Source organism: Pan troglodytes, chromosome 3 (assembly GCF_028858775.2).
Source record: "Pan troglodytes isolate AG18354 chromosome 3, NHGRI_mPanTro3-v2.0_pri, whole genome shotgun sequence".
In the NCBI taxonomy this organism is placed as follows: domain Eukaryota; kingdom Metazoa; phylum Chordata; class Mammalia; order Primates; family Hominidae; genus Pan; species Pan troglodytes.
The window spans coordinates 110,922,407-110,939,426 of record NC_072401.2 but is presented as its reverse complement, the minus strand read 5'-3'; the positions used below and the strand labels follow the sequence as shown (position 1 = coordinate 110,939,426).

Below are 17,020 nucleotides of genomic sequence, written 5' to 3'. Positions count from 1 at the left end.
GACCTGCTTCCTCATCCTCCTCCTCCTCTTCCTCATCATCGGAAGTTGATGACAAGGGAGTTGGTGCGGAGCTAGCTTGGTTATTAACATATTCACCATACTGCACGCCTGTAAAGTGGAAAGCACAAACATAAGAGTCAAACCAACAGGAAAGATGAGAAATAAAAATTTGACATTGCATTAAAAGTGAGAAAGAACTCTGACATTCCAAAGAACATCCCAACATGCATATTAATATTAGCAAATTCATTATCAAAACTAGAACCATTAGAAAATCTCTGCAAAGCAGTTTAGTAAAAGCAGCTTTAATATGGACTGGCTTAAGTGTGAAAAGGTATCTATCATGTATTGTCCAAAACAGTTAGTATTTAGGAAGCTGCAATAATATTGTCTGAAAAGTTTACTGAGCTCTATACATGTTTATCTCCTTTGACCTTACGGCCCTGTGGTATATTTCCTTTGGGATTGTGCATTTTTGGTGGGCAGTGATCATTTACAGTGAACTGATTTTGTACAGCATACAAAACACATACGTGGTACCCCTTCCTTCTGCTAATGTTACCTTGATGGTAAACTCAGTTCCCATAACAGAATAAGAATCACAGTTAAAGAAAAAAACTGTATTCGGCATAGTTCTCTGCTAACAGTAGATACTCTGGGAGTGGGGGACGGGGGGCTGGGGGACTTACTATCTGTGACCCTACAAGTGTGAGAATTACAGAAAACTGAATTTTCTGAGACAGCCAGTCATGTCAGTGTCATCCTATTGCCTACATGTGAGTCTGAAACAGGTGAATAAGACTGGTCCTGTGTGAAATATACCAACAGAAGGCAGATTCTGTAGAAAAGGGCACAATAAACTGGTATTGGTAACTGTTTACTAATTCCCTTAAAAAAATGTAATTGGGTATTTCTATTATTTGATCTGGTAGAATGAGGACTTTAAAAATTAACATATATACAGTTTTTAAGAGGGAAAATAAAAATTATCTTAATTGAAAATGAAGGCCGGGCATGGTGGCTCACGCCTGTAATCCCAGCACTTTGGGAGGCCAAGGTGGGAGGATCACAAGGTTAAGAGATTGAGACCATCCTAGCCAACATGGTGAAACCCTGTCTCTACTAAAAATACAAAAATTAGCTGGGAGTGGTGGCGCATGCCTGTAGTCCCAGCTACTTGGGAGGCTGGGGCAGGAGAATCGCCTCTGCTGGGAGGCAGAGGTTGCAGTGAGCAGAGATTGTGCCATTGCACTCCAGCCTGGTGACAGAGCGAGACTCCATCTCAGAAAAAGAAAAAGAAAAAGAAAAAAGAAAATGAAAACACTTCTTAAATAAGAATAAACATCCTTGTATGGAAAATCTCATGGCTCTACTTTGAAAAAAAAAGAAAAAAGAAAGCCAGAAACATAGTGGGGATTTTTAAGAACATTTCCTAATATTGGGGTACAATGAAGCCCTGCCTCACCAAAATCACACGATAGTGCTTTAATGCTCTCTTTATTTTTTTTTCAGGTGACTAGCATACTTGATTAGCATGGATAAACAACTCATCTCTAGAGTAAGAAAAAAAACTATTAAGAATAAAATTTGAGTTTAGAAGCAAAGGTTAAACTGTAGATGAATGAAGCTTTGATCTTTCAACAATGACTTAAAAAAGTCATGGAAAAATCTGCTAGCTTTGCTGAAACATCTTTTAATATCGGTAAAATAGCAGTATCCCAAATTCAAATCAATGTAAATAAAATAAAAATCAATGTAAATAAAATAAAATAAAATTAATGTAAAATAGGTTCAGGTAATACAAGAAACAAACTTAATACCAAAAACAAATTCAGAGTGGCACATTCTTCTGACAAAAAGCCCAATTAAAACAAATATTTGAGCCAAGCACAATTGCTCATGTCTATAATCCCAGCACTTCATGAGAAAATACAAATAAATGTAAAATAGGTTCAAGTAATACAAGAAACAATACCAAAAACAAATTCAGAGTGGCACATTCTTCTGACAAAAAGCCCAATTAAAACGAAAATTTGAGCCAAGTACAATTGCTCATGTCTATAATCCCAGCACTTTGGGAGGCTCAGGCAGGAGTATCACTTGAAGCCAGGAGTTCAAGACCAGCCTGGGCAACATAGTGAGACCCCATCTCTGTAAAAAGTAAAAAAAAAAATTAGCCAGGCATGGCGCCCTGCTCTAGGTTGGGTATAGTACATACAGACTACAACAAATGGGGAGCTACAGCCGGCAAGGGGTTGATAGCCAAGTCATCTATTCTAGGATATGTGAATGCTTCCTGAAGTGCCTCTAATTCAGATTCTCTTTAAGAGCCAAAATCTATGTATGAGATACATAGATCAAATATATAAGGTGGTAAAATATGACATCCTTTCCCAGAGCTCAGCCTGAAACCCACTGTAGAAATGTATGTACATGGAGTAGCTACCTCTACCACCACCACCACCGAATGGAGAAGGAATGTTATATCATAATTTATTCTATCTTAACCAGAGCTTCCAAGGTATAAATCTACTCAACCAAGAAACATGAAACACTTTATAGAATCTAACATGATGCAGCACTCTGTTATTCAAAGGGCCCCAATATTTTCGAAAGGACATTTAGTTTAAATAACCAACCATTAAAGTACTCTCAGGCAAATCTTTCCAGGAGAACATATCCTTGGTGCTGCTTAATATTCTTCAGTGTTCCCTAGACACAGCTATACCACGAATAAATCAAACTAATCTTAAGAGAACAAATCTCTTGTGGAGATTAGCTTTTTTAAATTCAGGAGTTCAGACTTTTGAGGAACTGCTCTCTTTCCTAAACTGGAAACTAGGTGTACACACTAGAAGACTTTTCAAGGGTCCCCACAAAAGAATGGTTTTAAGGAAATCAATTTTCAGATGTCGATTCCTGTAAGTACTCTCTTTCCTCAAACTTACCCACCTAAAAAAGTGCCCGTGTTAATGACAGCCTTTCTTTTATTTTACAAAGGAAACACATGACCTTAGTTTATCCTAATTCTTACTATGACACACTGCTGTAATGTATGCCAGTCTCTTATTATACAGTACACAGTAGGAAATACTGAACAGAGAAGGAGCGTAACATTATGGATAAAGATGAGGACTCTGGGTTCAACTCCAGGTTCTATCACTTAACTACTGGTATGTCCTTGAGCAAGTTACTAACCTCTGTTCTTCACTTACATTATCTATAAAATAGGGTAATACTTCAAATGGTTGTGGTAAGGATTAAATGAGTTAATATATTTCAAATGCTTAGAATGGTGCATGACACATACTAAATACGAAATAAATGTGAGCTATATCACTAACTTTAAAAACATGTTTTTGGGTATATTCAATTAAAATTATTTTCAGCTGTTCTTTTCAGGGCACATCATTAGAAAAAAAAAAAACCCCCACCAACACTCAGTCCTGCTAATTATTTTATTAATTTTTATTTATTTTTTAAGACAGAGTCTCACTCTGTCACCCAGGCTGCAGTGCAGTGGCATGATCTCAGCTCACTGCAACCTCTGCCTCCCTGGTTCAAGTGATTCTCCTGCCTCAGCCTCCCGAGTAGCTGGGATTACAGGCCTGTGCCATCACGCCCAGCTAATTTTTTTACATTTTTAGTAGAGATGGGGTTTCACCATGTTGGCCAGACTGGTCTCGAAGTCCTGACCTCAAATGATCCACCCACCTTTGCCTCCCAAAGTGCTGGTATTACAGGCGTGAGCCACCATGCTCAGTTGTAATTATTTTAAAAGCAAATGGAGTATTTTCTAGGACTACCAAGTGTTTTTAAAACATACTCACTAAAACTCAAGATAAAAATTCTGTGATTTCAGTCAATGTGACATGTGCAATAAAATATTTTACAACCTTTTCATGATAAAATATAGTCAATTCTTAATTTTTATATTTTATAAAATATTTAACACTTTCTACATCTTTTTAATAAAAAAAATATTTACCAACAAGTGAATCTGTTAGTACTTAGTAGTATATGCTTTGATAAGTTTTGAGGACTGCTTTTGCCAATTAGGTCATATGGCGATATCATCCATAAAATAAATGGCCTGTATCATAGCTTGTTTTTGATAAAAACACACTTACAGGGTATGGTAGCCAGGCACAGTGGCTCACACCTGTAATCTGAGCACTTTGGGAGGCCAAGGTGGGATAATCACTCGAGCCTGGGAGTTCAAGACCAGCCTGGGCAACACTGTAAGACCTCATCTCTACAAATAATTTTTTAAAAAATTAGTCAGATGTGGCAGTGTGTGCCTGTGGCCTTAGCTACTCAGGAGGCTGAGGTGGGAATATCGCTTGAGCCCCAGTGGTCTCAAGGGTCGAGGCTGCAGTGAGCTGAGCTACTGCACTCCAGCCTAGGCAACAAAACAAGACCCTGTCTCAAAATAAATAAATAAATAAAAATAATAAAAAGTATGGTAAGCTATATTGGCCATGGTAGAAGGAAATTCAAAATATTTTGAATAACTGCTGATAGAGTAAAACAAGTACTGAGTTTGAAGGCAAAAGGTGTGCAATGGGCCTGGGTACCTCTCCTTCCAACTCTGTAGGTCTTAAGGTAAGACATGTAACCTTTCTAAACTTAAATTTCCTCACTTACAAAAGGAAGAAAACATATGATATGCTTGTTCCATGTGATGAGAAAGTAAGACAGATAGAAAAAGTTAAAGGGATTTGCAAATTACAAACTGTTATATGAAATAATAATGTTAACAACTACCACCTGGAAAATAAAATCTAACAAACAATAATTTCTGACATGTAACTCAGAAGGTTAAAAAGAGTAAAAGCAAAATAAAGCAAAACAGAATGATACTGCTTTAGCAGAATTCTTACAAGTAATTCTAATCTACTTTATGTGAACAATGTTTCTCAGCAATTATATGTATGAAAATAAAAACTAAGAATGAAATTTATCTGAACATTATCATATTCTAACAATGAATCATATTCAACTCAGATACAAAACTATAGTGGGGAGAGGAGACAGCCCATTCATTTCACTGAAAGATGTACTTCCAATGAAAACGTACTTCACATAAATACCAAAATTCATGATGTTTATGTTGTTTTGACCAATTTTATACCAACAATAAAAGCTGTAGTGATTGGCCAGGCACAGTGGTCACGCCTGTAATCCTAACACTTTGGGAGGCCTAGGCAGGCAGATCACTTGAGGCCAGGAGTTTGAGACCAGCCTGGTCAACATGGTGAAACCCCGTCTCTACTAAAAATACAAAAATTAGCTGGGCATGTTGGCACATGCATGTAATCCCAGCTACTCAGGAGGCTGAGACATGAGAATCGCTTGCATCTGGGAGGCAGAGGCTGCAGTGACCCAAGATCATGCCACTGCACTCCAGCCTGGGTGACAGAGTGAGTCTGTCTCAAAAAAAAAAAAAAAAAAAAAAAAAAAGAGAGAGAGAGAAAGTTGTAATGATTGATGGCTTCATTCAAAAGAAAATATACTATTTAGAGACTTAAAGTCATAGATAATAAAACAAATTTTAACATTTCATTTTATATATTATGGTCATGGAAAAGCACAATAGAGTGATAAAAGAGTTTCTAGTGTAAGAATATATTTTATTATTACATTAAGGAAAGGGGATATGCCATCAAATAGAAAAATGAAAAATGTAAACTTCCCAAATGTTAAAGAAGGGGTATTTGTGTGTTTTGCAAAAGGACGATGGTAGGTATCATTCCAAAGGGTACATTTGAAAGAATAATGTAACATCTCTGTTTTAAAAGTCAGCCAGCATATATGTTAAAAACTGCATAACTACAAGTATTTAAATTTTTGATGAAAAATTTTAGATATTAATCTAAAAAATGTTCAAGTAGGTAGTTTATAAAAAAAATTTTAGGGGCTACCCAAACAAAAATTTGATGTCTCCCCTAAAAACAGAAAAAAAAATGCTTAGTCTTGGGAGAACAACTAAGCAACAGTGTCTTTGAATTTGGAAGAAAAAAGCTAATCTCTTTTTAAGTATAATCACTTTAGTAGGTCATATCAGGCCCACAGTAAACCCTATGCAGATGATACACTGCACAATTCGAAGAAGCTCCATTCATGCAAATGACAATTCGCACCACCATATGTGGTAGCCCTGACTCAATTAGGTTGTGTAGCCCAGATCTCTCCAAAGACAAAGAAGTCACTAAGAGGCCATTCTCCTACTTATGAAAAAGGAACAATAAAAACTACAATTCAGATGTCCCCAGTATGATATTTTCTGTTACTTAAGCAAGAAACTTATCTTAGGTAAACCAAGAGTTAGTTTGTCAACAGCCAATGACAACAAAAATTCAGCTTTATTTTATAGAAAGAATACAAGATAGAGAGATCTGAGTTAAAAAATCTTTTGCTTTGCTACTTATTAACTTGTAGTCTTGGGCAAGTTACCTAACCTCTGTCAATCTCACTTTTCTCATCTGTAAAAAAGGAAGAATATCTATGTCATAAGATTAATATGTGAATTAATGAGATATAAAGTATCTGATATATTGTATGTGCTCAATAAATGGCAACTTCTTCTACTTTCAAAATATATTTTAATAGAAAAAAGAAGAAACATAATTGCAATTGTTTAGTGGGCAAACCATTTACAAAATAATATTTATAAAAAGATGGTAGGATGGTATTTACAGTAAGATGGTAAAAAAGAAAATATGATAGGGGCTGGGCGTGGTGGCTCACGCCTGTAATCCCAGCACTTTGGGAGGCCAAGGTGGGCGGATCACCTGAGGTCAAAAGTTCGAGGCCAGATTGGTCAACATGGTAAAACCCCATCTCCACCAAAAATACAAAAATTAGCAGGGCGAGGTGGCGTGCGCCTGTAACCCCAGCTACCCAGGAGGCTGAGACAGGAGAATCGCTGGAACCCAGGAGGCAGAGGCTGCAGTGAGCCAAGATCGTGCCACTGCACTCAACCCCGGGTGACAGAGCAAGACTCCCAACTCCAAAAAAAAAAAAAAAAAAAAAAATATGAAGAAATAAGCAGCAGGGGCAATGTAATAGGCCAAAAAAAGCAAAACATTTAAGAAATGGAAGGCAGTCATCAATGTAGAGGAAAAACAAGAAAAGACACCATTCATTTAGTTAGGGCTTTGATCTATCCTAAAAGCTTTTTTGATTTGTGATAAACAAAACTACTACTGGACCTTCACTTTGAAGGCAAATACTTCTAAGAACTATATTCAGTTTCCAGTATACCCACTGGTTTGTTGAGAATCAACAGACACTCTTTGGTGCTGCAGTTCCTTTTCCTAAAAAACCAAGTAAGAAAATGTGTAATGTATCATCTGATCAATTGACAGAAAGGTCTCTGTTGATCACATAGACACTCAACAGATACAAGCAATGAGATCACCCTAGGAATTTATCATGCTTTTTTCCTTTTCTCAGTTTCAGACCTATAAGAAGGTTCTTCACACTCAACGTTAGGAGCTGTCATTACATAGTGAGTACAGTCCCTAAAATAATACAATGGTTGCTCTGGAAATACAAACTACAGATTCTTGAAAACAGTTCAATCATCTCTGATCAAATAAAAATGCCATATATTAACCTGAAACATCAATACTTTGGAATTTTAGCCAGACAGGAAAAACAAAAACAAAAACTGCCAAAAGAAACAATGTGGGGAAGCAGGGTCAAAACAACACATTTTATTACCTTTTACTTACTTAACACATGGAGAATATTAAACAAACAATAAATCATATAGTTCTTCAATGACGCAAGAGTATGGGTTACAATTTCATTTTCACCCCCTTTCATTTGCAAAATTCTGTCAAAGCTTACTTTCTATTATCAATAACAAAAAGCACAGAAATAATCAAATAGGATATGGAGAGTCACTAAATAATAAAATTTTGGCTTCTCTATCCTAAAAGAAACTATAATAACCTTTAAAAAATAGGAAATAAATGTCCCATGACAGAGGAATGAAATAAACCATTATACATTGACACAATGAATAATTAGCCATAAAAAGAGCAATAAAGACTCAATATATATGAAGAACTATGTGTAATAAAAAGAAAAGCAAAATACAAAATGGTATGTAATTATGTAAAACATATATGAGACACTGTAAGTTAATATTCCAAAAGTTGTGTTTGGATTGAGATTATAAGTAACTTTTTTTCATATCTTCTATAAATACGTATGTGTGTCTGTGTGCATATACAATAATAAATATCTCAAATACCTTTTTGTTGTAATAGCTCTGATGGCTGTGTAACTGAGGTCACAGGCTCAACTGGGTGATTTGCAGTGAGAGGTGTTCTTGTTGATGAGGATACTGAGGATCCTGATAAAACAGTGGATACCACTGGGCTGGACTTGGGAGGCTGAACATTTTGCATAACAGGACAGGATAAAGAATCTGCAATTGAAGAGAAGAAACTATTTCATCCACAGAAACTTGAAATATATTAATATATAATATAGTACCACATATAATACTATATATAATGTATACAATATATAATTATATAATATATAATAATATATATCACTAACAAAATACAGTTTATCTGAAGTTCTTGTAGAAACTTCAATAGCATCACATTTACCTAGTATATCTAGAAAAGGTGGTACAAATGATTTTTTAAAAACTGAAAAATTACTCATCAAATATTTTAATAAACTTTAATGACAATTTTCCTAAAATATTTCGCAATCTTCCTTACCTTCTTAAACAAAGTGATCTCAAAAAGCTTTTATTTACTAATGATCTCTATGAATACTAATTATTGCACAGATTATTGTACTATGCAATGGTGACTCAGGTAAGGAGGTGAGTAAGAGGTTTTTGACTCTGCAATAATGTGGTCTCTGAATTCCATAAACACTTCTAGTATCAGTTCAGATCTCATTCTGCACTGTAAACTGCTACTTCTCATTTGCTGTTTCTAACCAGATGCCTTATTTCACATGTAACTAAGTAAGGGCCTAACCATAATACGAGGTTGAACTTCTGGAATAAAGTGCACATGACTCATCACTGGTCTTTGTGATAGCTCAAAATACCAATGTCTCCTAGAAGGCAAAATCGTTCCCGGTTGAGAAATACTGGGTAAGTTATTGAAGATAATCTTCAAGATTATCCAACCAAGAGATAACTGAAAAACCTATGGCAAAAGACTACTGGTGAGCAGTCACGATATACTGAATAAATCTACATATATATACCTGCACATGTATGTATGTGTGTCTATGTATAGTGTGTGTGTATATATGTAAACAACCTTAGTTCTGAGACTGAAACAAATAGGAATATGGTGACAAAACAAAATGTGTTATATGTCCTAACAGTGTAAAAACAACATAAGCACATATGAGGAATGGGGAAAGAAGGTAGTCTAAATATGCTGACTGTTTCATCATTTTTAGTAGGAAGACAAACTATCATTGTGGAAGATTAAAAACATCATCACAATATTTTACAGTTCCTTTCATCAATATGGAGTCTATTTTACCACCCTTTGAATCAGAGCAAACCCTGTGACTGGCTTTAATCAACAGTATGTGGCAGAAATAAAAGTGTACAAGTCCCAGACCTCAAGTCTCGAGGGACACTGCAGCTTACACCTTTCCACTCTGAAATGCTGCATGGATCATCATGCAGGGAAGCTGGTCTAGCCACGTACAGAAAAACATAGGAACCCTAGTGAAGAGTCTGCACCAACTGCTAGACATGTGAGTGAAGCCATCTTAGAATCTTCTAGTCCCGCAAACCTCCAGCAAAATGAATTCACATGAGTGAATTCAAGAAAAACCTGCAGAACTACCCAGCAAACCCACAGAACCAAGAAAAATAATAAATCATTGTTATTTTAAACCAGCAATAGATAACTGACATTATCACTAAAACTGCCAACATAAAACAGTAATTAAGAATATTTAACAGTATCCAAGTAAAAACTGAGAAAGATATAATTGTCTAAAATTAGGGTCGGGTGTGGTTGCTCATACCTATTATCCCAGCAGTTTAGGAGGCCAAGGTGGGCAGATTGCTTGAGCCCAGGAGTTTGAGACCAGCCTGGGCAACACGGCAAAACCCCATCTCTACTGAAAAATACAAAAATTAGTCGGGCGTGGTGGTGCGCATCTGTGGTCCTCAGCCACTGGTGAGGCTGAGGTGGGAGGATGGCTTGAGCCCAGGAGGAGGAGGTTGCAGTGAGCCAAGATCTTGCCACTGCACTCCAGCCTGGGTGAAAGCGGGAGACCCTGTCTCAAAACCATAAAATGAAATCATATCAGGTATATGTGTATGTACATGTATTGATACACATGTATGTATGTGTATATATACATATATATGCATAATAAAATAAATACCCATGAACTCAGCATCCAATTTTGAAAATAAAACATTTCCAATATTGTTGAAGCTCTCAATATGCTCCTCACAGAAGGCATTCCCCTGCCCCCTCCTGAATCATGTTTATTATTCTTTTGCTTTTGTTTTCAAATAGTTTACCACACATATAAGTATCTCTAGACATTATTTTTGCTCTTTTTATAAACTTTATAACAATAACATACTGCAGGTATTCTTCCATATTTCCTGTGCTACATTCCTGGGATTCAGTCATGTTAATGAGTGCAGCTCTACTTCATTTTCACTGCTATTCAGAAATCCAATGGAAGAATATAATTTATTTATTCATTCTGCTATTAATGGACTTTTAGGTTATTTCCAATTTTTTGTTTTCACAAACAGTGCAACTATGAATACTCATGCACTTGTCCCTGGTATAGATGTGCAAGTTTCCCTAGGGCAGAGCTTCTATACATAGGTGCCACAGCTCAAATATGTGGAGGTGTGCAGCAAGGGATATCGAATCCCTCAGCCCTGGGGACAGCTCTGTAGGAAATGAGGTCTTTGGCCTAGAAAGCAGACTAGTCTCTTTGTCCAGTATCTCAAACAAAAATCATTTGTCATAGAGGCATCCATCTAAAAGAAGTGGTGCTTTATGGCCCTCATACTCAAAGTGTAGTCTACAGACTAGCAACACCTCATGTGGAAGTTTGTTAGAAAGTAGAATCTTAGGCCAAGCCATAAAAGACCTGGTGAATTAGAACCTACATTTTAAACAAGATCCCAGGTGACACAGATGTATAGTTTGAGGAGAACTTCTCTAGAGTATATGGAAGACAGATAGCTGTGTTGTGGGGTGTGGTTATTTTCAATCTACTAATGCCAAATTTTCCTAAAATATGAATGAATATACCCTCCTACCAAGGGTGTCTAAGAGTTTCCTGTTACTCCACATCCTGACCATTCCTTGGTATTGTTAGACTTTCTAACTTCTCTAGAGTATATGGAAGACAGATAGCTGTGTTGTGGGGTGTGGTTATTTTCAATCTACTAATGCCAAATTTTCCTAAAATATGAATGAATATACCCTCCTACCAAGGGTGTCTAAGAGTTTCCTGTTACTCCACATCCTGACCATTCCTTGGTATTGTTAGACTTTCTAATTTTTACCCATCTGTTAGTAGGTATAAGATGATATCCCATTCTAGTTTTAATTTGCTTTTCACTGTTTATTAATGAGATTATGTTTTCATTTCATCTTCTGTGCAATGCCTATTCAAGTATTTTTCTTTTGGTTGTTGGTCTTTTCCTTACTAATTTCTATGCAGCACTTGTATATTCTGGGTAAATACTGTAAGCACATACATTTTTTCCCAGTTCGCAGCTTATGTTTTTCTTTTTTTCATGTTGTCTTTCAATAAGGAAAAGTTTTAAATTAGAAATGAGTTGCGTTTATCATGTTTACCCTTTATGGCTAGCATTATGTGCATTGTCCTTAAAAATTCCTTCCCTACCCCAAGGTTCTAGAGATAGAGATTTTCTCTGAGAAGTTTTAAAGTTTTGCCTTTTTGCATTTACACATTTACTTCACCTGCAATTAATTTTATACATGGAGACTTTATCCTTCAGATTACAGCTGAAGTATTACTTTCTTAGGGAAGACTTCTCTAGGCTTCATGACTAATAGGCTAAATGCACCTAAAGTAATGCTCCGAAGTACCATAGACGGTTGCTTCATGTTGCTTAAATAATAATAGGAATTTTACATTCATTTGTGTTTATCTGGATAATATTTGCTTCTCTAAGTGAATTGCAAACTTTATGAGGATAGCACTAAGTGTTTTTACTCACTATTTTATCTCCCAACATTAGAACAACTCATGGAACATAGTTAGCTTTCAAGTATTTGTTGGATGAATGGAGACAAGGTCTACTAACATTAAGGACCAGGGAGGCACACCAACCAAGAAGCTGCTCCTTTCACAAAGGGAATTTGACAAAACAAACAACACATAAAACTGGACTACGCGAAATGCACTGCTGCACTGTTTAGTTTCTGAGGTGTGATTTCTAAGAGAAGGAAATCATGATTCAAGAATAAATATTTTCTTTTTTTTTTTATAATTATGGCAGTTCCTCAGTTAATTTTTTACTTTTACTCCTGGGCTCAAGTGATCCTTCTGCCTCAGCCTCCCAAAGCGCTGCAATTACAGGCTGAGCCACCATGCCGGGCCTTTAGTTCTTAGTAGCTCCTTAGTTCCCTGTTAGTTACTTAGAATTCACTTCTTCATGAATAACACATATGATTAGGTATGTAGATGGCCTCTGAAAAGAATACTCCTTTATTCATATAATCCTGTAAAAGTAAGCCCTATCTTAAGTAATTGTGCAAAAAATTCTTTAGAAACTAGGAGAGATTAGTACCACTACCCATTCAAGTTGTTCAAGCTAGCAATTTTAAGTCATCTTGTATTCTTCTTTTTCCTTCATAAACTACATCAACAAATCCTTGAAGTCATCTCTATCATCTGTCTTCTGCATAAATAAATCCAGCCCAAGTTATCATCCTTCACCTAGATAATTGTAATAATTCCTTTCCAGCTCGTTTTCCTGATCTAGGTTCTTCCTCCTCCAGTTATCTACTACACTGTTCACAGAAGAAAGTTCTGAAACACAAATCTGATAGTGCCAACACCTTGCTTGTAAACTTTTAATGGCTGCTGATTACATACAGGACAAGGAGTATGTTTTTCTTTCATTAATTCCTCTCACCTATCCAAATGCCACAGTCCAGCAGAAATTGAGGCTGATACTCTGGAGAGGGGATAACAGCTAAAGCCAGAATCTGAAGTAAGTGAACACAAAGATGAACATCTCGTCTTCTCAGCTTGGAGAGGGAGAACATGTAGAAAAATTTACAAGTAGTGGGCACAAAGTTGAAAAAAGATGAAAAAAGGTTCAAGAGTATCTTTAGAAAAACTGAAGGAATAAGTATGTGAGGGAGTAAAATTACGCTATTCCCATAACTCTACAATCACACAAGTTTCCAAAACTAAAAATAGTCTCTTGTACTGCACTACTTGTATTTTGTATGAGCATTTTATTTTTCCAATGTGGTTGTCTAATTTATTTCTTACTTATATTTCTATGTCCAAATAATCATGTCCTACAAGGTATTTGCTTTTGCTTTTCCTCAGGCACATTACCAACCAGAGATGACAGATACAGTATTAACTTATCAGTGACTATATCTTAGTGTCATGTGTGTAGTGGACTTTTATTTAAGAATTATATACCGCTTCTCGGCCTTTTGGCTAAGATCAACTGTGAAGAATTATATAAACACTTATTATTTTTACTCAAGTAGCTTTTTAAATGCTTTTGTATAAAACCGTGCATCAGAAAACAGCATTAATCAGGCACTACTGTTTTATAATATGCTATCAAGATGTGGTCCTTATTAAGCAAGAAATTTTCAAAATAATTAATTTTAATCAAAATAATTTTTCTGGCAAAATTCTACATCTTGGCAACAAGACTTATCTTGCTAATTTTTAAAAGTATGTGCTTTGTAAAACAAAGGGATACTAAAGACAAATTAAGAAAATTATTTTAAATGAATCTACAGAGTTTTGGTACTCATCTTGCTGTCAAAAATGGGCATCTTTACATCCCCAAGTCACACTCAGGCAACTTCACCTCAAACTAAAAAAGAGCTTCTGTACTTATTATCTATTACAATTCTATACTAGGTTACTTGACTATACTAGAGATTCAACTACAGTGACAGTTTTAAAATTTTTAAATGGCCTAACGAAATGATACCTTTTAAACACTAGCCAAAAGTGCAACCAACTTTAACAACTAATGTAACACTCAAAACATACATACTTGGAGTGGACTTTTTAATAAAATAATTGAAGTTCTAGTACTGAATTATAATGTACTAATAAGCTTTTCTAAAATAAAGCAAATGAGATAATATTTAAAGGTCCCCTTTAGTCTATGTTTTGAATATGAATTCATTAGCTGCCTAAAAATAACAGTATGTATCCATCTATCATATTTTTGATATTTGCTTAACTCAGGTTTATACTTTTGCATCTCCAACTCTATAAAATGACTGAGGACTTTTAGTATATCTGAAATGAAGACAGTATAATCAAGTAGTAAAGAAGGTAATCATTTTTGTCAATTATTCAAAGGTTGAATTTAACACAAAACTATTGGCCGGGTGCAGTGGCTCACGCCTGTAATCCCAGCACTTTGGGAGGCCAAGGCGGGTGGATCACGAGGTCAGGAGATCAAGACCATCCTGGCCAACATGGTGAAACCCTGTCTCTACTAAAAATATAAAAAATTAGCCAGGTGTGGTGGCGGGCACCTGTAGTCCCAGCTACTCGGCAGGCTGAGGCAGGAGAATGGCATGAACCTGGGAGGCGGAGCTTGCAGTGAGCCGAGATGGCGCCACTGCACTCCAGCCTGGGTGACAGAGCGAGACTCCATCTCAAAAACAAAACAAAACAAAACACAAAACTATGTTTAATACTTAAGATTTTCATTTTAATGTGAAAATATAATTTGAGTATTGAAAGCAATTATGTTGCCAGACTTTCTAGAACATTAAACTCAGTATTCCCTTACCCTGTACCTAGTACAAGGTACTTTTACCTAGGCTCCCCAAGGCACTGCAACAAATTCACAGGTTTCCAAGGAATATTTTAAATCGTTAAGAAAAACAGTGATATGTGTCAGATACCTTATGAACTACTACTAAGTTACATGGGGCACTTGAAAAATATTGAAATGTATCAACTGAGAAAGTTTGGGAACTTTGGCAATATTTAATTTTAAAGTAGATTTTTAAAATAACCTCTTTTTTTTTTAAATGAAGCACGTTTGTCATATTAACCTGAGATAATATTTAATTTGTCAACCTCTGAACTTCAATTAAAAAGTAATTTACCAATCTAAATGCAGGGGAAAAAAACCCACTTCTGAACACAAATTAAATTCTAAAATATATTCATTATGGCATCCACGGTACAGTACTAAGATTAAAAGAATGAAAATATATCCTGCCTCTCTGCCTACAGGACCCATTAGAGCAGTTACTCAAACAGAGAATAGTTTTGTAATTATTCTCCCCCTTTATTTAATCTTTTCTTAATGACAGGCCTTTCCCAATTACATGTTCTGTTCATTAGCCAAGTGACCCCATATTTCCCTGACACATCTCAATATAAATTAGTTCCATCCAGGGTGCTATTCCCACCTCAGAACTAAGATAGGAATTATTTGTATTTCCTTTGTCATGAAAGTCACAAAATCCTTAAGTTGGAAGGACTTTAGGATAAGTGGATCTGTAAATAGAATGTTGAAAGAAGAGACAGGAAAACAATTTCTAGAGGACAGAAAGCCCTGGTTCTGAGGGAGACAGAAGAAACTGACCTCTAGGCCAAGCTCTGTTTCTACCATTAATGACCACAGGCAATTCAACTTGGATAACTTTCTTCATTTGTAAAACAAAAGGACTACAGTAAAATTTAGATCTGTTTCACAGCATCACTGAAGATCCAGTTAGAAATAAATTCTCAAGAGTACCCTGGAGATTCTATTCTAGCTCAGTAATTTGTAGTTGAATATCACAATCTGTGCCAGTGATTCTGGTAGACAGCCAGATTTCGGAACTGTGACAGACACTTTGAGTTGACTCACCCAAGTCAGTGCTAACTCCCTTTTTTCTTGTTTGCCTCTACTATGGATGCTAAAAAAAAGACTCAATATTCATTTTCCAGCCTTCCCTGAAGCTAGGATGGTCTTTTAAACAGCTATGGCAAATGATCTGTAAAATGAAGTCTGTCAATGCCACTAACCAGTCCCCTTTCCTCTCCCTTCTTGCTGCTTTTAATTCTGACTTAATGTCTATAGGTACAGAAGTATCTTGTTTCTATAACCTACATGCTGCAGGTGGCAGAGTGGAAAGAGAAAAAAGGATACCAAGAACAGCGGGATCCACTGCATCCACCTAGACTTGTGATGTGAGGAAAATACCCCCTTTTTGTTTAAACTACTATTAGCTGCTTGTATCTGAAAGCATTTCTAAACGACATAGCAATGAAAGAGTAGATGATCTCAAATGTACAGCTTGGGTCTAATATTAAAGTTCTAATTTTAAATAATCTCATTGTCCAGAGAAGGATATCTTTCCACAGCATCTTTGACACATGGCTATCCAGATAATGATACACAATCTAAAGACATCATTCCAAAAGTTACCACAGCTTTACCAATTCCCATTTTTTACATGCATTTTCATTCGGTTCAAAAGCAGATTCTGTTAAATTCAAGTCACAAATTGAATTAAAATGAATATATCCTAGGGAAAGGAAACACTGCACTTAAAAAGCCACATTGGGCCAGGCACAGTAGCTCGCGTGTTCGAGACCAGCTTGGGCAACATGGCAAAACCCCATGTCTACAAAATTAGCTGGGTGTGGTGGCGTATGCCTGGTAGTCCCAGCTACTTGTGGGGCTGAGATGGGAGGATCGCTTGAGCCCAGGAGGTCAAGGCTGCCGTGAGCTGAGATCATGCCCAGCCCGGGTGATAAAGTGAGACCCTGTGTCAAAAAAAAA

At 36.2% G+C, this 17,020-nt stretch overlaps 1 protein-coding gene across 8 annotated transcripts in view; it reads right to left on the bottom strand.

The window, feature by feature from the left end:
- The window catches only part of SEC24B (SEC24 homolog B, COPII coat complex component), a 106,382-nt gene that overhangs the window by 58,637 nt on the left and 30,725 nt on the right, over nt 1-17,020 (bottom strand). For 4 of the 8 annotated variants that reach the window (XM_016952004.3, XM_016952006.4, XM_054683268.2 and 1 more), the window contains 2 exons: nt 8,267-8,443; nt 4-108 (listed from right to left, as the gene is read on the bottom strand). In XM_016952004.3, coding sequence (XP_016807493.2) covers nt 4-108; nt 8,267-8,443 — 282 coding nt within the window. The remainder of the gene's footprint in view (nt 1-3; nt 109-8,266; nt 8,444-17,020) is intronic. The other 4 variants (XM_016952010.3, XM_054683269.2, XM_016952008.4 and 1 more) reach the window with 1 other exon arrangement.